This window comes from Oncorhynchus masou, chromosome 9 (assembly GCF_036934945.1).
Source record: "Oncorhynchus masou masou isolate Uvic2021 chromosome 9, UVic_Omas_1.1, whole genome shotgun sequence".
Lineage (NCBI taxonomy): Eukaryota > Metazoa > Chordata > Actinopteri > Salmoniformes > Salmonidae > Oncorhynchus > Oncorhynchus masou.
This window is the reverse complement of record NC_088220.1, coordinates 31,017,958-31,039,793: the sequence shown is the minus strand read 5'-3', so window position 1 is coordinate 31,039,793 and position 21,836 is coordinate 31,017,958. Positions and strand designations below refer to the sequence as shown.

Here is a 21,836-nt window from a genome sequence, read left to right as displayed (position 1 = left end):
TCCACTTCAATCAGTGTAGATGAAGGGGAGCAGACAGGTTAAAGAAGGATTTTTAATCCTTGAGACCATTGAGACATTGATTGTGTATGTATGCTAGTCAGAGGGTGACTGGGCAAGACAAAATATTTAAGTGCCTTTGAACAGGGTATGGTAGTAGGTGCCAGGAGCACCGTTTGTGTCACGAACTGCAACGCGGCTGGGCTTTTCACTCTCAACAGTATCCCGTGTTTATCAAAAATGGTCCACCACCCAAAGGACATCCAGCCAACTTGACACAACTGTGGGAAGCACTGGAGTCAAAATGGGCCAGCATCCCTGTAGAACACTTTCGACACCTTGTAGAGTCCATGCCCTGATGAATTGAGGCTGTTCTGAGGGCAAAAGGGGGTGAAACTCAATATTAGGAAGTTGTTCCTAATGCTTTGTACACTCAGTGTATGTCCATCTGTATTCCACATAGCACACAGCAACTTACTATATTAATGTACCTCCTTTCAGAACACGGGTAAAGGTCAGGACATGGAGTTGGACAGCCTGCTGTGTAAGATCTCTGTCCTGGTCAGCCTGCTCTCCTCCCTGGAGAAGAGGGTTGGTACCCACATCCTCACACACTACCTGCCCAGTACATATCAGTCATAGTTTCATGGTCTAGACCAGTGGTTCCCAAGGACCCCTGGGTTTACTTGGCTTATTAATAGAGGGTACTTGAGAAGACTCACGATTGGCAAAATGCACATGAGGTGGTACTTCAGGGGTACTCAGGGCAGAGGAAAATTCAGTTGGCGGTGCAGGAACCGAAACAGGTTGGGGACCACTGGCCTATACAGTCTGACACTCTCTATGCTCTGACTGTGCAGGTGCTGAAAGCTCTTCAAGATGCTGTGACCAATCACAACCTGGCTGTGCAGCCTGCCCCTCCACCTGAGCCCGCTCTTGCTCCAGCTCCAGCCCCTGGACCAGCTCCAGCTCCAGCCCCTGCTCCAGCTCCAGCTCCAGCTCCTGCTCCAGCTCCTGTCCCTGTAGCCAAGAACCATTCCAGGCCCATACCTGTCCGCTCCTTTCAGGTGAAAGAGAGCGACAAGGGAAACTTTTAAGGGGGGATATTTTGATCATCTTTGAGGTACAGTGATTCCTATTTTTCATCATCTGTGTGTGTGTGTTTATGTGTGTTTGTGTGTGTGTGCTTCTGTCTGTGTGTGTGTGTGCTTCTGTCTGTGTGTGTGCTTCTGTCTGTGTGTGTGCTTCTGTCTGTGTGTGTGCTTCTATCTGTGTGTGTGCTTCTGTGTGTGTGTGTGTCTAGATTAAGATGGTGCGTTATGGCAGACAGACAGTGTCATTGGATGTGGACACAGGAGTGCTGCTGTTTGACAGGAAGGCCGGGTCATTTGGAGTGGAGACGGTCTCACATGAACAGAGTAGGAGCACGACAACGACATCTAATGCTACTTGACTGAGTTTGCTCAGGTTCAGTGATCTTAAATGCTTCACCTATTTTTCAGTTCTGCAGCTAGTCATGTTCCAGAGCAGCCCAGCCAAGCTGCGCATGGTCGTGGACAGTCATCACAACAACCCACTGGAGCTCATGTTTGAGAGTGCAAGGGTACATCAAGTTCTACATTCAGCTGTATGCAGGGGCCCCCCTTAAATGTGTCCTGTCCAAAAAATATGTACTTAATAATGTTTTGTTGTTGTTGTTGTTTCTCTGTAATACTTCGAGCCACTGAGCAATTTTATGAAGTTGTCTTCAGCCCAGATAGCTTCCCAATCTCCCAACCTTATAACTAGCTGCCAAGATGCCATTTCAGGCGATCCATCAAGTTAGAGTAGCCTAGCTGGCATGTGTCAGGATTTGGCCAGGGTTGTTCCGGGTTTTGGTCAGTAGATGCCCCCATTGTGCTTTTTGTCCCTATGTTTTTCCCTTGATCCCCATTATTATTTGCACCTGTGTCTCGTTTCCCCTGATTGTATTTAAACCCTTTGTTTCCCTCAGTTCTGTGCTCTGTGTTTGTATGTTAGCACCCTGCCCTTGTGTTCTGTGTGCTCTTGTCGATTCCGGGTGACGTTCTTGTGGTATTCTGTTTTTTGTTTTTGTTTATTTTTTGGTGAGTTTCTTTTGAGTTCTTTTTGTGTTTTACCTACCACCTTTTGGATTTGCCATTTTTTGTATTTTAGGATTTTTTCTTTATTAAATACACCGTCTTAAGTACTGCTGTGTCTGCCTCATCTTCTGGGTTCTGCTGTCTATTCGTGGCTCAGTTGGTTAAGTGACTGTTTCTCACTCCGGAGACCCAGGTTCGAAACCGGGTCCTGACAGAAACACAGAGCCAAAAATGAACCCAGAGGCAGCCAGTTCCCAGGACCTTTTGCCACGCTGTCCCACCACCAGGAGACTGTCCAACGCCACGAAGCCGCCCTGGTTCAGCAAGAGGCCTTAATGGCTAGACATTCTCATCTTCTGTCGGAGATGCTGACTTCCATTAAGCAAATATCTGATCGACTTACCCCGGCAACAGTTCCCGTCCCAGTACCTCAAGTTCAAGTACCCATGGCAGTTAACCCCCTGGCTGAACCTCGTCTTCCACCTCCCCAACGGTTCTCAGGTGATCCAAGTGCTTGTAAAGGGTTTCTCACTCAATGTTCTCTCTCCTTTGAGCTGCAACCCTCGTCGTTTCCCACCGACCGGTCTAAGATCGCATATATCATCACCCTGCTGTCGGAAAAAGCCCTGGCCTGGGCTACTGCTGTGTGGGATGCCCATAGTTCCTGCTGTGCCAGCTACTCTGCCTTTGCTGAGGAATTCAAACGAGTGTTTCAAGGCCCAAGCAGTGGTTCTGACTCAGCCAAACAGCTCCTGACTCTCCATCAAGGTTGGCGCAGCGTGACGGACTATGCCATCCAGTTCCGCACGGTGGCAGCAGCGAGTGGCTGGAACAACGAGGCGCTCACGGTGTGCTTTCTGAAAGGCCTTTCCGACACTATCCAAGATGAACTGGCCACTCGGGAACCACCGGACAATCTCGAGTCCCTGATCAAGTTGGCCTCACGCATTGACCAGCGTCTGAGAGAGAGAGAACTCAACCGTAGACCTCTAGCCCCTATCAGTCCCAGCTCCGAGTCCCCACCTTTATCATCGCTGGCTCCACCGGAACCCATGCAGATTGGACGCATCTCCCAGGCTGAGAGAGACCGCCGGATGAGGGAGCGACGCTGTCTATATTGCGGCAAACCGGGCCATTTCCGTTCCACGTGTCCCGGGCTCCAGGGAAACGCTCTGTCCCGTACAGACCGGGGGGAACTGTAACGGGAAACATAACCTCCTCCCATCCGTCCAACTCCCATCTGCTCATTCCAGTCACCCTCTCCTGGGACAACCACAAGCTTCACCTTCAAGCCTTGGTAGACTCTGGAGCCGCAGGTAACTTCATGGATGGTGTCTGGGCGAAGGAGAATGGCGTTCCCTCTGAACCTCTAAGTGACCCCATGAAGGTTACTACATTGGATGGAAGCCCTTTGGGATCTGGACTTGTCACTCATGTCACTACCTCCTTGAGACTTTCAGTTTCACAACACCAGGAATTGATGAACTTTCATTTGATCTCCTGTTCCGAGTTCCCTCTCGTCCTTGGATACCCCTGGCTTCACAGCCATAACCCTCACATCGACTGGTCTGTGGGCACTATCAAGCAGTGGGGTCCTACGTGCCAAGCTACTTGTATTTTCCAGAATTCCCGAGTTCTACTCCCGAGTCTTTAGAATCCATCGACCTGACCCGAGTTCCCGAGTGTTACCATGACCTCAAACTGGTGTTTAGCAAACAGAGGGCCACCATGCTACCACCCCATAGACCTTACGATTGCCCCATCGACCTGTTTCCGGGCACTTGCCCCCCAGGGGTCGGATCTTTTCCCTATCTCCACCCGAACGAGCTGCTATGGATACCTACATCAAGGACGCTCTGGAAGCAGGCCTCATGCGTCCATCCACCTCCCCGGCGGGAGCAGGGTTTTTCTTTGTGGCCAAGAAAGACGGTGGGTTACGTCCTTGCATCGACTACCGGGGACTCAATGACATAACCGTCCGTAACCGTTACCCGCTACCCCTTATGGCCACAGCCTTCGAGCTGCTCCAGGAAGCAGTTGTTTTCACTAAGCTTGACCTGCGGAACGCATACCATCTTGTGCGGATCAGACCTGGTGACGAGTGGAAGACCGCTTTCAACACGCCTACTGGTCACTATGAATACTTGGTGATGCCCTTCGGCCTGACCAACGCCCCAGCGGTGTTCCAAGCGCTCATAAACGATGTGCTTAGGGATATGCTTAACATATTTGTGTTCGTTTACTTGGATGACATCCTCATCTTTTCGAGCTCCCTTCAAGAACACACTAAGCATGTCAGACAAGTACTCAAACGCCTCCTGGACAGCCATCTGTACGTTAAGCCGGAAAAATGTGAATTCCATTCATCCCGAGTACAATTCCTGGGATTTGTAGTGGAACCCGGTCGAATCCAAATGGACCCTAGGAAGGTAGGGGCGGTAGCGGATTGGCCCACCCCCAAATCCGTTAAGGATGTTCAGCGTTTCCTGGGCTTCACAAACTTTTACCGCAAGTTCATCAAGAACTTCAGTTTGGTGGCAGCTCCTCTCTCAGCTTTAACCAAAGGTGGCAATGCAAGGTTTTTTTGGGGAAGAGAAGCTGAGACGGCCTTCCAAGGACTCAAGCAGCGCATCCTCTCTGCTCTCATCCTGATACTACCGACTACGGATGAACCATTTGTGGTGGAGGTAGACGCATCAGAGGTTGGTGTTGGAGCTGTCCTGTCTCAGAGGGGTGAAGACAAGAAGCTTCATCCGTGCGCTTTCTTCTCACACCGGCTTACCCCGGCTGAGAGGAACTACGATGTGGGGGATCGTGAACTCCTAGCGGTTAAGATGGCATTGAAGGAATGGAGACACTGGCTCGAGGGGGCTTCTCACCCGTTTCAAGTGCTTACGGACCACAAAAATCTGGAGTATATCCAGCAGGCGAAACGATTGAACTCTAGACAAGCTAGATGGTCTCTTTCCTTCAATCGATTCCAGTTTATCCTCACCTATCGGCCCGGGTCGAAGAATCTCAAACCGGATGCCCTGTCCCGAGTCTACGCTCCTGCCATTCGAGATGACACGGACATGCCTGTCCTTCCTGCTGCTAAGATTGTGGCTCCGATCTCGTGGCAAGTTGAGGATACCGTGAGACGTGCTCAAGCTAGCGAACCGGACCCTAAAGGAGGCCCTGCCAATCGGTTGTTTGTCCCCAAGGCAGTGAGGACTCAGGTCCTTCTGTGGGGGCACTCCTCTCGCCTCACCTGTCATCCGGGCGTAGGTCGCACCTTGGAGTTCATCCAGCGTAAGTTCTGGTGGCCTACCATAAGAGAAGACGTTGCCACTTTCGTCAATGCCTGCCCCGTGTGCTGCCAGGGCAAATCTTCTCACCTCCGCCCTCAAGGACTCCTTCACCCTTTACCTGTTCCCCACAGACCCTGGTCCCATATCTCATTGGACTTTATTACTGGACTTCCTCCATCCCATGGCAATACTACTATCCTAGTCATAATCGACAGGTTTTCAAAGGCGGCCAGGTTCGTCCCTCTGACTAAGTTACCTTCTGCCAAGGAAACGGCTGAGTTGGTAATTAATCATGTGTTCCGAGTCTTCGGCATTCCTCAAGATGTGGTTTCTGACAGAGGTCCCCAGTTCGCCTCAAGGTTTTGGAAGGCCTTCTGCCAACTCATGGGGGCTTCTGCCAGTCTATCTTCAGGGTACCATCCGGAGTCCAACGGCCAAACAGAGAGGATGAATCAAGAGCTGGAAACCACCCTCCGATGTATGACTCGTGACAACCCGTCCACATGGTCATCCTTTATTGTTTGGGCCGAATACGCGCACAACACCTTGCGCTCCTCCTCCACTGGTATGTCCCCGCACGAGTGTCAGTTTGGCTATGCTCCTCCATTGTTCCCGGACCAGGAGGCAGAAGTCAGAGTGCCTTCAGCCTTAAGGTTCGTCAGACGCTGTCGGCTTATGTGGAGGAAGACCCGTCTTAATCTGATGCGTTCCTCACAGAGGTATCAACAACAAGCCAACAGACGTCGCCGTCCCGGGCCTACCCTGCGCCCCGGCCAGAGAGTCTGGCTCTCCACAAGAGACTTACCTCTACGGGTGGAGTCTCGCAAGCTGTCCCAAAAATACATCGGTCCCTTCAAGGTTGCCAGGAGAGTTAACCCAGTTTCTTATCGCCTACACTTACCCAGATCCCTTAAGATTAATCCCACATTTCATGTGTCATTGTTAAAACCTGTTGTTTTTTCTCCCCTTGTCCCGGCAGACAGACCTCCCCCTCCGCCTCGTGTCATTGGAGGCCAGCCGGCTTATACCGTCCACCGGATACTGGATTCCCGCCGGGTGCAGCGGTCCTGGCAGTATCTGGTGGACTGGGAAGGCTACGGTCCTGAGGAGCGCTCCTGGGTTCCTGCCAAAGACATCCTGGACCCTGACCTCATTCGTCAGTTCAGGGTCCTCCACCCTGAGAGAGCTGGTAGGAACGTCAGGAGCCGTTCCTAGGGGGGGGATTCTGTCAGGATTTGGCCAGGGTTGTTCCGGGTTTTGGTCAGTAGATGCCCCCATTGTGCTTTTTGTCCCTTTGTTTTTCCCTTGATCCCCATTATTATTTGCACCTGTGTCTCGTTTCCCCTGATTGTATTTAAACCCTTTGTTTCCCTCAGTTCTGTGCTCTGTGTTTCTATGTTAGCACCCTGCCCTTGTGTTCTGTGTGCTCTTGTCGATTCCGGGTGACGTTCTTGTGGTATTCTGTTTTTTGTTTTTGTTTATTTTTTGGTGAGTTTCTTTTGAGTTCTTTTTGTGTTTTACCTACCACCTTTTGGATTTGCCATTTTTTGTATTTTAGGATTTTTTCTTTATTAAATACACCGTCTTAAGTACTGCTGTGTCTGCCTCATCTTCTGGGTTCTGCTGTCTATTCGTGGCTCAGTTGGTTAAGTGACTGTTTCTCACTCCGGAGACCCAGGTTCGAAACCGGGTCCTGACAGCATGGCTGTTGGACTTCAGAAAAGCAAGCAATGTCTTGAATAAGACTCACATTCCTTTAAACAAAGTGATTATGGCTCTAGATTGCAGGAAAAAGCTGTTTGAAACATTTAAAATTCTCCGAATTACAGTCAAGGGGGTGAGGGGCCTCTATCCCAGCCATCCCCATGTACTTTGTGCCCCCTCTGATGTGCATGTTTCTATCCATCGGATTCCATTGTAGTCTTTACATTGACTGAGAACACTCTCTCTTCCCTCCAGAAACGGGAGGCGTTCTGCCAGCTGCTACAGCTGATGAAGACCAGGCACTCCCGTCTGAGTGAACCTGACCTCATTTCTGTGTTTGTGGGCAGCTGGAACATGGGTAACGAAGACACCTATGGCACCTCGCTGTCCTAGAGCAATGTCTTTCACTATTACTGTCTGACATCAATACTATCACTGGTAGCGCTAGCTACGGCTAGCTAAGTTATTACAGGGTTATTACACTGGAGAGACATAATTATCTTATTGGAAACATGAGCACTAGATGTTGGTCTATGTTAGCCCCTCACAAATGATCTTAATGCCTGTGTGTTCAGGTGGCTCCCCTCCCCCTCGCAGTCTGCAGTCCTGGGTGACGTGCTGTGGTCTGGGTCGAACCCCAGATGAGTCCACAGCTCTGCTGCCTCATGACATCTATGCCCTGGGTACCCAGGAGAACTCTCAGGGGGAGAAGGAGTGGACCGAGCACGTCAAGACTACCCTACACAGCTACACTCACATAGAGTACAAACAGGTGAGCATCAGTTTTCCCTCTCTTGGTCTCCATTTATCGCCATCTATCTCAGTTTTCTCGCTCTGCCTCGCTCTCTTTCTCTTTTCTCTTTCTCGCTCTCTACTGTATGTGCATCAACTAGATTCAGCCACGGGTATTTTCTTTCCTTGAGCGGATGGTCGGGGGGCCGGAACACAACTACTAATCATTTGTAGACTGCAAAGTGACCACAAGAAGCCCAAACAGATTTAATGTTGGACTAAAACATAATCATTTCAAACCTTGCCGACATTAGTGCACGATAACTTGTCTCTCTATTATGGGTGGGAATACTTGGAAATAGATTTCTTAAATAAAAATCACTTGGAGCTGATTTCCTGTTGTTTTTCCTGCCAAATAAAACCACCCGTGGGCCAAATAAAACCACCCGTGGGCCAAATAAAACCACCCGTGGGCCAAATAAAACCACCCGTGGGCCAAATAAAACCACCCGTGGGCCAAATAAAACCACCCGTGGGCCAAATTGGGGATCCCTGCCTTATGGGATATTTGTTTGATGTACGTTTTCTTTTACCCATTCATCCTGAAATAATGATTGGTGTTAATTTACTGTACATGGTGCTTGACTTGGACTGAAATAGGTGCCTGTACTCATTTTGGGTACTGTTTATATTTAGGTGCAGAAGCTGCACAATATATTTTAGCTAACATTCTGTAAGAGGAACAGGAGCTCAAGCAGTAGAACATGTATGGTGCCGGTACTCAGCTCCGGTGATCTCCTGTTCCAAGTCAAGTACTGCTTGCCATTGCTCTCTGTATGTGCACGTTGTCGACCAGAGGTACACAACACAGGGTGTAGAAACTGTATGTCTATAAAATAACAAAATAACATGTTGACATTGAGTTCTCATTCATTTACCAGATTCTTCCTGGAGTTTGACAAGAGAACTTCTAAAAACAAATGTCTGTGATTACGATACTTTCATGAAAAATCAAGACACCGTGTATGTTATAATTACTTTAGTCTTGTTTACACAGCAGTACTGTCAACATATGTCTATGCCTATGTCTTGATTGGGGCGGCAGGTAGCCTAGATGTTATAGCATTGGGACAGTAATCGAAAGGTTGCAAGATTAAATCCCTGAGCTGATAAGGTAAAAATCTATAGTTCTGCCCCTGTTAAAGGCAGTTAAATCACTGTTCCTAGGCCGTCATTGTAAATACGAATTTGTTCTTAACTGACTTGCCTAGCTAAATAAAGGAAAAATAAAATTGCTCTGTTATAGTGTACTGTGGTGATGTGTCCTGCAGGTGGCAGTACAGTCCCTGTGGAACATGAGGCTGGCAGTGTTTGTGAAGCCAGAGCACGAGAGTCGCATCAGCCATGTGAACACAGCCAGTGTGAAGACTGGCCTGGGGAACACACTGGGTATGATGCCAGGCCTCTACTTGGGTCGTTTATGGGTTGGCTACCCATAACACCACACCCTCCTTCTCTCAGAAAACCACACGGTGGCCAACTTCCTAAGACATCAGAGCATCGTCATTAAGAGGAATGAAATGTGTTTTTAATTACTCAGTTTAACCTTTCAAATGGATCTGCTTCCAGGAAACAAGGGTGCTGTTGGCGTCTCCTTCCTCTTCAACAGTACCTCTTTTGGGTTTGTCAACTGCCATCTGACCTCTGGCAGTGAGAAAGTAGTCAGGTATGCACAGCAATTTCCTATGTCCAGCTGGTTGACTGGTAGAACATTTGGCTGTTCAACACAGATGTCATCAGATTGATGTGTATGGTGTGACATGCCAGGGCTGCACAGTGTGTGAATGTTCCTACTCTATGCGTGCAGCATATCTATGTGTGCCCCTAAATGTCCCTGTGCTTGTGGTCCTGTCAGGAGGAACCAGAACTTTGCCGACATCGTCAGGCTGTTGTCCCTGGGTGACCGGCAGCTCAGTGTCTTTGACGTGAGCCTGCGCTTCACACATCTCTTCTGGTGTGGAGACCTCAACTACAGGCTGGACCTGGACGTACAGGTCAGACAGACCCGTCTCCTCTTTCATTGTGCCCCCAGAAAATAGATCACATGTCGTGTAACCCGGAAAACAGAGCCTTGCCTTACTTTCTCTTACACTGAAGCTGAGTTCCCCGTTTTACAGGACATTCTGAAACATGTGTCCAACCGGGAGTTTGATGAGCTCATGTGTGCTGATCAGCTAACACAAGAACGACACAAGAGAAAGGCCTTTCTCCATTTCAGTGAGTAGCATCCTACAGCTCCTTCATCCTCCTCCCAGTTGATGTCAAGCTGTTTGTTTATGTGTGGGTGAAAATAGCTGTGTTATTGATTCTGCTCAGTCAATTTCTCCTCTTCATTGCTTTTGTCTCAGAATCTACCCCCTCTCTCTCCCATCTCTCTCTCTCTCCGAGGGCTTTATTGGCATGGGAAACATATGTTTACATTGCCAAAGCAAGTGAAATAGATAATAAACACAAGTGAAATAAACAATGCAAAATGAACAGTAAACATTTCACTCAAAAAAGTTTCTAAAGAATAAATGCATTTCAAATGTCAAATGTCATATTATGTGCAAATAGTTAAAGTGCAAAAGGGAAGATAAATAAACATGGGTTGTATTTACAATGGTGTTTGTTCTTCACTGGTTGCCCTTTTCTTGTGGTAACAGGTCACAAATCTTGCCTCTGTGATGGCACACTGTGGTATCTCTCCTATCTCTCTCTCCTATCTCTCTATATCCTATATCTCTCTCTCCATTTCTCTCCCTTTGTCCTGGTTTAAGAGGAAGAGAAGATTGTGTTTCCGCCCACCTATCGGTACGAGAGGGGGTCCAGGGACAGCTACCTGTGGCAGAAGTACAAGACCTCTGGCGTGAGTCTACCTCCCTGTGACACTCTCTGACACAACCTCTCAGAGCTGCATCATGTCCCACGTCATGCTGTTGTCTGAATGACTTTAAATCCCAAAGTGATGAGTAATTCACACCAAGCATTACCTGTGAGTCTTGTGAAGAAGTCGACAAATAAGTACATGTCATAATGCTACCATACACCCCGAAATAGACTAAACAGAGACTTATAGCTCCCTACCGGACTTCCTTTATGCGTAACCCAATCAGTTTTAATGGGGGTCACAGGGGTCACGGGGCTAATAATACCTCACAGGCTGAAATGGCTGGTAGGATTGGAGTGCAGGGTTCCCTTCGTTGTATAATTCAATTTTGAATCAATGCTATTTTTACATACCTCACATCTAACAAAAACAGACTTTACATATAGTCATTATTCTGTTCTGTGTCAACAGGTGCGTGTCAATGTGCCGTCATGGTGTGACCGGATTCTGTGGAAGTCCTACTCAGAGACACATATCACCTGCAACTCCTATGGTGGGTTTGTTTCGGACATTTTTTTTAGGTGCATAACATTATCCTCAGACATAACAGCATTGTGGTTTAGCATTTAGACACAGCAAATTGGATATCATAGTATTATTTCCTGTGGCATTCCAAAATGAGACATTTCGTGGCCATTTCTTTCATTGTTTTCCTGTAAAATGTGAGAGGCCCTGTTAAGGTATGATTGGCAACTCCTACGTCCTCTGGTCTGTGGTCCTCAGACGAACAGTCATTTCCTCACCGCGGCCCTGACTCCAGGACCATGCTTTTGACTTCCATCAGCAAACACAGTATACTCACCATACACCATTACAGTCATTAAAGGATGGCTAGTTTAGTCTATGCCACAGGTTTTGATGATAATGTCGAACAACATAGAGTACTGAAGTCATCATCAGTGACATAAGAGTGCTCATTTGATGGTACACTTAACAGCATAATGATAACGGACAGGTCGGTATCATTATGACAGGTCGGTATCATTATGACAGGTCGGTATCATTATGACAGGTCTGTATCATTATGACAGGTCGGTATCATTATGACAGGTCTGTATCATTATGACAGGTCTGTATCATTATGACAGGTCTGTATCATTATGACAGGTCGGTATCATTATGACAGGGCTGTATCATTATGACAGGGCTGTATCATTATGACAGGGCTGTATCATTATGACAGGTCTGTATCATTATGACAGGTCTGTATCATTATGACAGGTCGGTATCATTATGACAGGTCGGTATCATTATGACAGGTCTGTATCATTATGACAGGTGTGTATCATTATGACAGGTCGGTATCATTATGACAGGTCGGTATCATTATGACAGGTCTGTATCATTATGACAGGTCTGTATCATTATGACAGGTCGGTATCATTATGACAGGTCTGTGTCATTATGACAGGTCGGTATCATTATGACAGGGCTGTATCATTATGACAGGGCTGTATCATTATGACAGGGCTGTATCATTATGACAGGGCTGTATCATTATGACAGGGCTGTATCATTATGACTGTTATGTATCATTATGACAGGTCTGTATCATTATGACAGGTCGGTATCATTATGACAGGTCGGTATCATTATGACAGGTCGGTATCATTATGACAGGTCGGTATCATTATGACAGGTCGGTATCATTATGACAGGTCGGTATCATTATGACAGGTCTGTATCATTATGACAGGTCTGTATCATTATGACAGGTCGGTATCATTATGACAGGTCTGTATCATTATGACAGGTCTGTATCATTATGACAGGTCTGTATCATTATGACAGGTCTGTATCATTATGACAGGTCGGTATCATTATGACAGGTCTGTATCATTATGACAGGGCTGTATCATTATGACAGGGCTGTATCATTATGACAGGTCTGTATCATTATGACAGGGCTGTATCATTATGACAGGTCTGTATCATTATGACAGTTCTGTATCATTATGACAGGTCGGTATCATTATGACAGGTCGGTATCATTATGACAGGTCTGTATCATTATGACAGGTCTGTATCATTATGACAGGTCGGTATCATTATGACAGTTCTGTATCATTATGACAGGTCTGTATCATTATGACAGGTCTGTATCATTATGACAGGTCGGTATCATTATGACAGGTCGGTATCATTATGACAGGTCGGTATCATTATGACAGGTCGGTATCATTATGACATGTCTGTATCATTATGACAGGTATGTATCATTATGACAGGTATGTATCATTATGACAGGGCTGTATCATTATGACAGGGCTGTATCATTATGACTGTTATGTATCATTATGACAGGTCTGTATCATTATGACAGGTCGGTATCATTATGACAGGTCGGTATCATTATGACAGGTCGGTATCATTATGACAGGTCGGTATCATTATGACAGGTCGGTATCATTATGACAGGTCTGTATCATTATGACAGGTCGGTATCATTATGACAGGTCTGTATCATTATGACAGGGCTGTATCATTATGACAGGGCTGTATCATTATGACAGGTCTGTATCATTATGACAGGGCTGTATCATTATGACAGGTCTGTATCATTATGACAGTTCTGTATCATTATGACAGGTCGGTATCATTATGACAGGTCGGTATCATTATGACAGGTCTGTATCATTATGACAGGTCTGTATCATTATGACAGGTCGGTATCATTATGACAGTTCTGTATCATTATGACAGGTCTGTATCATTATGACAGGTCTGTATCATTATGACAGGTCGGTATCATTATGACAGGTCGGTATCATTATGACAGGTCGGTATCATTATGACATGTCTGTATCATTATGACAGGTATGTATCATTATGACAGGTATGTATCATTATGACAGGTCTGTATCATTATGACAGGTCTGTATCATTATGGCAGGTCTGTATCATTATGACAGGTCGGTATCATTATGACAGGTCGGTATCATTATGACAGTTATGTATCATTATGACAGGTCTGTATCATTATGACAGGGCTGTATCATTATGACAGGGCTGTATCATTATGACAGGGCTGTATCATTATGACAGGGCTGTATCATTATGACTGGTATGTATCATTATGACAGGTCGGTATCATTATGACTGGTCTGTATCATTATGACAGGGCTGTATCATTATGACTGGTCTGTATCATTATGACTGGGCTGTATCATTATGACTGGTATGTATCATTATGACAGGGCTGTATCATTATGACTGAGATCTCTGTGTCTGTCTCCAGGTTGTACAGATGACATCTTCACCAGTGACCATTCGCCTGTTTTCGCCACGTTCCATGTAGGGGTGACATCAAAGTTCAAAATAGGTGGAGTCATTGTAGTTATTTTGGCATGATCGTTTTAATGAATACACGTAAGACAATATAATGTTTATGCTCGCTTGTGGCCTTTTAATGCCTCCAAACAGAGCCAAGCTTGAGCATGGAGAGGGCCTGGATAGAGTTAGAGGGCATCGAGGCTATTGTGAAGACAGCCGGCAAAGCCAAGTTCTTCATTGAGTTTCACTCATCCTGCCTTGACGGTGCTTTGTCCTTCATAACATTTTCTCAGATAGTTCATCTGAAGTTCTATAATATAATGATGTGATGAATGACTTTGTTTTCTTGCAGAGATCCGCCGTTCCATAGAGAATGACTCACAGAGCTGTGACGTGCCTTGCTTCCTCAAACTGGGCTGGTCTTCCAAGCAGCTGCCCAAGGTAAATAAATCAATCTGGAGATAGATCACCAGACCCATCCCAAAGACACATACAATGCATTAGGAAAGTATACAGACCCCTTCACTTTTTCCACATATTCGTCATAAAGCTACACACAATACCTGATAATGACAAAGCAAAAACAGTTTTTTAGACATTTTTTCTAATTTATGAACAATAAAAAACAGAAATACCTTATTTACATAAGTATTCAGAACCTTTGCTATGAGACTCGAAATTGAGCTCAGGTGCATCCTGTTTCCATTGATCATCCTTGAGATGTTTTTCATTGCTGTCCACCTGTGGTAAATTCAATTGAATCGACATGATTTGGAAAGGCTCACACCTGTCTATATAAAGGTCCCACAGTTGACAGTGCATGTCAGAGCAAAAACCAAGCCATGAGGTCAAAGGAATTGTCCATAGAGCTCCGAGACAGGATTGTGTCGAGGCACAGATCTGGGGAAGGGTACCAAAAAATATCTGCAGCATTTGAAGGTCCCCAAAAACACAGTGGCCTCCATCATCCTTAACTGGAAGGAGTTGGAACCACCAAGACTTCCTAGAGCTGGCCGCCCGGCCAAACTGAGCAATCCGGGGAGAACGGCATTGGTCAGGGAGGTGACCTAGAAGCCGTTGGTCACTCTGACAGAGCTCCAGATTTCCTCTGTGGAAATGGGAGAACCTCCCAGAAAGACAACCATCTCTGCAGCACTCCACCAATAAGGCCTTTATGGTAAAGTGACCAGACGGAAGCCACTCCTCAGTAAATGGCACATGACAGCCCTCTTGGAGTTTGCCAAAATGCACCTAAAGGGCTCTCAGACCATGAGAAACAAGATTATCTGGTCTGAATGGAAAGCATCACGTCTGGAGGAAACCTGGCACCATCCCTACAGTAAAGCATGGTGGTGGCAGCATCATGCTGTGGGATGTTTTTCAGCAACAGGGACTGGGAGACTAGTCAGGATTGAGGGAAAGATGAACGGAGCAAAGTACAGAGAGATCCTTGATGAAAACCTGCTCCAGAGCTCTCAGGACCTCAGACTTGGGCTACGATTCACCTTCCAACAGGACAACAAACCTAAGCACACAGCCGAGTCAACACAAGAGTTGCTTCGGGACAGGTCTCGGACTTGAACCTGATCGAACATCTCTGGAGAGACCTGAAAATAGCTGTGCAGCGACACTCCCCATCCAACCTGACAGAGCTTGAGAGGATCTGCAGAGAACAATGGGAGAAACTCCCCAAATACAGGTGTGATAAGCTTGTAGCATCATACCCAAGAAGACTTGAGGCTGTAATTGCTGCCAAAGGTGCTTAAACAAAGTACTGAGTAAAGGGTATGAATACTTATGTAAATGTGATATTGCAAAAAATGTAGATTGATGAGGAGAAAAAACAAAAAATGTTGAGAATGCACTGTAGCTAACCTTTGTGTGTGTCTACATATCATAGCTTCTCCCGATCGTCTCTGACATGGAGTTCCTTCAGGATCAGCACCTCCTGCTGTGCGTCAAGTCATGTGATGGGTTTGAGTCATACGGTTGGTCATGAGTCTTTTATTTCACCTTTATTTAACTTGGCAAGTCAGTTAAGAACAAATTCTTATTTACAAAGACGGCCTACACCGGCCAAACCCTAACCAGGACGACGCTGGGCCAATTGTGCTCCGCCCTATAGGACTTCCGATCACTGCCGGTTGTGATACAGCCCGGGATTGAACCAGGAGCTGTAGTGATGCCGCTAGCCTTGTGATGCAGTGCCTTAGAACACTGCCCCACTCCAGAGCCCATAAGTCCTTCCCTTCATGTTCATAACCACCACCATTCACTACTTTGCCTCTCATCAGTCATTTCGCAAGAAGTCAATCAACGCCCCCTTGAAACCTATTAATTGACAAGTGTATTTTAGGTACAGATCAATGACCAGTTTACCTTCTCCAAGTCTTAATCTTAACCATTACGGGAGAAAGAAGCTTCATCCCACTTCACTGTTGATCCTACTGTTGGTCCTGTAGGTGAGTGCTGTGTGGCGCTGCGCTCCCTCATCGGCGCGGCGGAGCTGTTTGAAATGTTTCTGACCCACCGGGGCGAGGAGATGGGCTCCATACGTGGGCGGGTCAGGGTCCACGTGCCCAAGGACCGGCGAGGTACACGTGAGAAGATCTACGGTGGGTTAGCCTGCTGCCATCCTGCCAACCTCTCCTCTCTTCACTCTGCTGTCCTCTCGTTCAGTCTCCTCTCTTCACTCTGCTCTCCTCTCTTCACTCTGCTATCCTCTCGTTTAGTCTCCTCTCTTCACTCTGCTCTCCTTTCTTCACTCTGCTCACCTCTCTTCACTCTGCTCTCCTCTCGTTTAGTCTCCTCTCTTCACTCTGCTCTTCACTCTGCTATCCTCTCGTTTAGTCTCCTCTCTTCACTCTGCTCTCCTCTCTTCACTCTGCTCTCCTCTCGTTTAGTCTCCTCTCTTCACTCTGCTCTCCTCTCTTCACTCTGCTCTCCTCTCGTTTAGTCTCCTCTCTTCACTCTTCCCTCCTCTCTTCACTCTTCCTCTCCTCTCTTCACTCTTCCTCTCCTCTCTTCACTCTGCTCTCCTTTCTTCACTCTGCTCTCCTCTCTTCACTCTGCTCTCCTCTCATTTAGTCTCCTCTCTTCACTCTGCTCTCCTCTCTTCACTCTGCTCTCCTCTCTTCACTCTGCTCTCCTCTCGTTTAGTCTCCTCTCTTCACTCTGCTCGTACTATTGCTTCTCGCTGTGTTTCCATCGTGACAGTCCATGTGCCCTCTGGTTCTCCTGTGTATCTTTCAATGCTTTCTCTATTTGGTTCCTCAATGATCCACATCTTGGCATTCTCTCTCTCTGGTCTCTGCCCTGGTTTCTTCTTTTTGGCTCCTCAATGATCCAAGGATTTCTCTCGTGTACCTCGCTGGTCTCTGCCCCGACTTCCTATTTTTTATCTCATCAATGACCCAATGCTTTCTCTCTCTCTGGTCTCTGCCCTGACTTCCTCTTTTTGGCTTCTCAATGACCCAAGGCTTTCTCTCTCTCTGGTCTCTGCCCTGACTTCCTCTTTTTGGCTTCTCAATGACCCAATGCTTTCTCTCTCTCTGGTCTCTGCCCTGACTTCCTCTTTTTGGCTCCTCAATGACCCAAGGCTTTCTCTCTCTCTGGTCTCTGCCCTGACTTCCTCTTTTTGGCTTCTCAATGACCCAATGCTTTCTCTCTCTCTGGTCTCTGCCCTGACTTCCTCTTTTTGGCTCCTCAATGACCCAAGCCTTTTTCTCTCTCTGGTCTCTGCCCTGACTTCCTTTTTGGCTCCTCAATGACCCAAGCCTTTCTCTCTCTCTGGTCTCTGCCCTGACTTCCTCTTTTTGGCTCCTCAATGACCCAAGCCTTTTTCTCTCTCTGGTCTCTGCCCTGACTTCCTCTTTTTGGCTCCTCAATGACCCAAGCCTTTCTCTCTCTCTGGTCTCTGCCCTGACTTCCTCTTTTTGGATCCTCAATGACCCAAGGCTTTCTCTCTCTCTGGTCTCTGCCCTGACTTCCTATTTTTTATCTCCTCAATGACCCAAGGCTTTCTCTCTCTCTGGTCTCTGCCCTGACTTCCTCTTTTGGCTCCTCCCTGGCTGAGCCTGACGAGATGCATCCTGACACATTCAAAGGACACAGTGTGAGTGGGTGCCCTTAACCCTATAGGTCAATCCTCACACATTGCCATGGCAACACGCAAACACAGCCACCACATGCTAGTCTGGGTCTTAACCCCAGACAACACAGAACATATGAAGAAGACATGAGTTAGAGTATGTCCAGTAAACACCTGTTTGGCTTTTTCAGAGTGGTTCTGCTTCGAGAAGGATGAGAAGGGTCTGGTGAGGGGACGCTTGTCTCCTCAGTCCACTCAGGCACCTATCAGCCGGTGAGGATATTTTGGAGTTTTTCAAGACGCTCACAGTGAAACTAACATACATTGTCAACATTTGATTAAAGATGTAGTTGGTTAGTGATGGGCAAATAGTTATGGTTTAGTCTCATTATGATTTGTCCATTCATTTCAGATCCTCACCCCCTCCACCCAAGCCAGCCCCTAGCAGTTACACAAACCCTGCTTACTTCATATTTGAAGGTGTGTCTGTCCTGCGCAGGGTGGAGGAGGCTCCACCCCCTCGTAGGGACCCCCAGGTGGTCTGGGCCGGCGACTCAGCGCTGCAGCTCCCAAAGCTCTCTGGGGGGCGTGGCTATGACAGGAAGTCCACTCGCAGGTCGGACTTCACTGAAATCGAGATTCCAGGCATCCTGCCCCACTACTCCTCCTCCAATGACCATCATCCTCCCCAGGCCAACTCCTCCTATCAGCTCTTCCCAGCAAAAAAAACATTGCCAATCCCCCCTGCCCCGAACCCCACCACCACCTCTCACTATCATGAACAGCCCATACAACCACAACCAAGCAAAAACAATGTTGTCCAGGACGCCATCCTGCCTGCCAAGTACCTGAGGAACATGTACACGAACCACTCCGCTGTCATTAGAGAGACCTCCAGGAGAGAACAGCCTAGGGTGCACCAACAGGAACGAGCCAGCCCTGTAAGGAGCAGCAAACCCACCTCACTCTACCCCTATGTATCCACCCATGTGCCCCACGTCCAGGCCTCAGCCCCCTGGGTGGCGGAGCAGCCAGTTGAGCCCCTAGGGGACCACTCCCTCACAGCCCTGCAGATTGCCAAGTCACTAAGTGAGGTGGACTTCTTCCCTGTAGACCTCAGGGCTCCATCAACACCAGTCCAGAGACCGGCCCAGAGGAATGACCTGGCCATGTCTACCGAGAGAGGCTACTGCTGGGAGAAAGAGGTGGGTGACTAGACACAATATGTAGAGTGGGTCTAGTCATGGTTTTTCTTAAAGTTCACTTGATCAGGAAAAACTCCTATCCTCAATAATATGGCAACAAACACTTTGGTTTGGGCTCATTTTGAGAGGGATGTTTTGGGGGGGGGGTGTCTAATGCAGGTCCTCCGTGGGGCTCCAGAGACAGTGCGGGAGCTACTCAGCACCCTGGGTCTGCAGAATTACACCCTGGGACTCAGCCTCAATGGCTGGGACGACCTGGACTACTTCAGGTGAGAGGAAGAATAATAGTCAATGGAAACGGATTATTTTGGTCTCAGTGGTCTAAGTCAGTTATGGATACCTTTATGACCTTTGCCCTCTCCACAGTGGCATCACAGAGGAGGACCTGCGTGCAGCCGGAGTGTCAAACCCCTCGCATCGCCGGAGGATCCTGGAGAACCTACCCAGGATCTGGGATTCACTATAGACCTACTTCCGTTGTTTGACTTTTCAAACTGAAGCCGAAGGACATCAGTGACAGTTACTTGCCCTAATGGAATATAAGTCTCCACGCCATCATTTAATTTACAGTAACAACGAGTTGCTTTTATGCAAACATACAAAAGACGCAATGCAATGTCCCATGAAATCCTCATCTCACATCCCTTACCATTCACGGGTACACCTTCAAATGAGAGATGTGGATTCAAGCCACTGTCAAACATTTTTATATCCAATTTAGATCCACATAGCCAAATATTGATTATGTGTCTCCTCAGCAGTCACCAAAATGTAGTGTTTACTAAGCATTCACACCCATGACCTCTTCCCCTGCTCTTTCCACTCCTCTACCGACATAGAGAACAGCACGGAGCTTGTTAAAGCACTCAATAAGGGCCACGGAGGGGGAAATATATAGCTGTGCATATTTGCCAGTACACTTTTAAACATGGCCTGTAAAGTTAATATGAAAAAAGTGCCTATCTTTCTGTTTGCTGTCTGATGGTAGCATTATGTTATAACCGGGGTGTAGTTGTTCTTAGTGATAAGAGCAGAATCCATTGGGAGGAATTAGTGAACCCTGGGCTAGTTTATTTACATTCTGTCCTTTACTCCTACATTGTATATCCTGTTTCCCTATCTGGTTATCTCCCTCTTAGACCATAACTCTTGTGCGCTCTTCAAGGGCCACGCACCCATTTAACATGTGTTTCTGTGCACTGTTCAATATTTTTTTTACTGCCTTTTCAAACAGAATTGTATAAAACGAACTGTTGACTGAGTGACAGATAGTGTGGGTTCTTTGACATTGCTATTGCGTTAAACCTGTTCTTGATGCCTGTGGTTATTTGTCAGTGGTGCCACTTAACTGTGGATCTTGGCACTTTACAACTTTATTCTCTGAAGGTTGTTGAAGGAAGTTCATCAGTTTTCCATGTATATTACATTCATTCAACCCAATGGGAGACGATATGAATAAAACAATATTGTGACAACATTATGAAATGGATTGCACATATTTATCAGGACAGTTGGGCCTGTCACGCCCTGACCTTAGAGATCCCTGTTTATTCTCTATATTTTGGTTAGGTCAGGGTGTGACTAGGGTGGGTACTCTAGTTTTTGTATATCTATGTTTTCTTTTTCTTTGTTGGCCTAGTATGGTTCCAAATCAGAAGCAGCTGTCTATCATTGTCTCTGATTGGGGATCATACTTAGGCAGCCCTTTTTCCCACCGTCAGTTGTGGGATCTTGTCTTTGCTTGGTTGCATGTATTTTTTGCATTACGAAGCTTTTCGTTCGTTGTATTGTTTATTGTTTTTTTTTGCTGGTTCACATTTCAATAAAATATGATGAACTCAAATCACGCTGCTCCTTGGTCTACCCTTAACGATGAATGTTACAGGGACCATGCAAAACAAATGAGATTGTGCATTGGGAGGTTTGACATCACAGACTGCACTATGGCAACATGTTTGTTTTGTCTACATAGAAAACTATAAACTATCCGCACCAACTGGGCTATTCCTCTCTTTATGACAAACACCTTGCTGGTACAAACATCCAACGGTGGAAAAGCCAATCCAGAAGACCACACCTTGATATAATCGTTAGGCTAGAAAGCTAGGTATAAGCACAATTACATTCCAATCATAGACTTGACCCGAAACACAATTGCATAACTCTCATCACTCACTTAATTTGCAAAATCATCACAGGTTTAGTAATAATTTATAATTGTTTAATTTGCTAATCGTAACTTTTGTCAAAGTCTTTCTTCATTAACCATCTTCTCGTTTAGACTTGAAGCAGAACTTCCTGTGTCTGTTTTCACACTATATCGTCACTTACACCCACAAACCACACTACTCTGTCTCTGTGGTACACTGACCCGGTAGCTCAGTAGATCAAGGCCTGCATGTTTATGTAAATTGTGCCATTCCAAGAATGTAACCATTGAGCAACAGTCATCATGTGAAAATAACAAGTATCAGTCCTTACAGCAAATGTTCTGCCAATACAAGCAAACTGTAT

General features: G+C 46.6%; 1 protein-coding gene across 1 annotated transcript in view; it reads left to right on the top strand.

Moving 5' to 3' along the window:
• The window catches only part of LOC135545838 (phosphatidylinositol 3,4,5-trisphosphate 5-phosphatase 2B-like), a 32,761-nt gene extending 11,602 nt beyond the window's left edge, over positions 1 to 21,159 (top strand). Inside the window, exons 6-26 of the mRNA XM_064973765.1 lie at positions 499 to 588; positions 858 to 1,064; positions 1,301 to 1,415; positions 1,500 to 1,600; positions 7,349 to 7,451; positions 7,669 to 7,865; positions 9,157 to 9,274; positions 9,455 to 9,551; positions 9,741 to 9,879; positions 10,003 to 10,102; positions 10,645 to 10,733; positions 11,166 to 11,247; positions 13,993 to 14,076; positions 14,178 to 14,291; positions 14,380 to 14,468; positions 15,928 to 16,015; positions 16,490 to 16,642; positions 18,309 to 18,390; positions 18,530 to 19,322; positions 19,482 to 19,591; positions 19,689 to 21,159. Of these exons, the coding sequence (XP_064829837.1) occupies positions 499 to 588; positions 858 to 1,064; positions 1,301 to 1,415; positions 1,500 to 1,600; positions 7,349 to 7,451; positions 7,669 to 7,865; positions 9,157 to 9,274; positions 9,455 to 9,551; positions 9,741 to 9,879; positions 10,003 to 10,102; positions 10,645 to 10,733; positions 11,166 to 11,247; positions 13,993 to 14,076; positions 14,178 to 14,291; positions 14,380 to 14,468; positions 15,928 to 16,015; positions 16,490 to 16,642; positions 18,309 to 18,390; positions 18,530 to 19,322; positions 19,482 to 19,591; positions 19,689 to 19,788 (3,051 nt within the window). The 3' untranslated portion in view covers positions 19,789 to 21,159. The remainder of the gene's footprint in view (positions 1 to 498; positions 589 to 857; positions 1,065 to 1,300; positions 1,416 to 1,499; positions 1,601 to 7,348; positions 7,452 to 7,668; positions 7,866 to 9,156; positions 9,275 to 9,454; positions 9,552 to 9,740; positions 9,880 to 10,002; positions 10,103 to 10,644; positions 10,734 to 11,165; positions 11,248 to 13,992; positions 14,077 to 14,177; positions 14,292 to 14,379; positions 14,469 to 15,927; positions 16,016 to 16,489; positions 16,643 to 18,308; positions 18,391 to 18,529; positions 19,323 to 19,481; positions 19,592 to 19,688) is intronic.
• Positions 21,160 to 21,836: the final 677 nt, after the last annotated feature.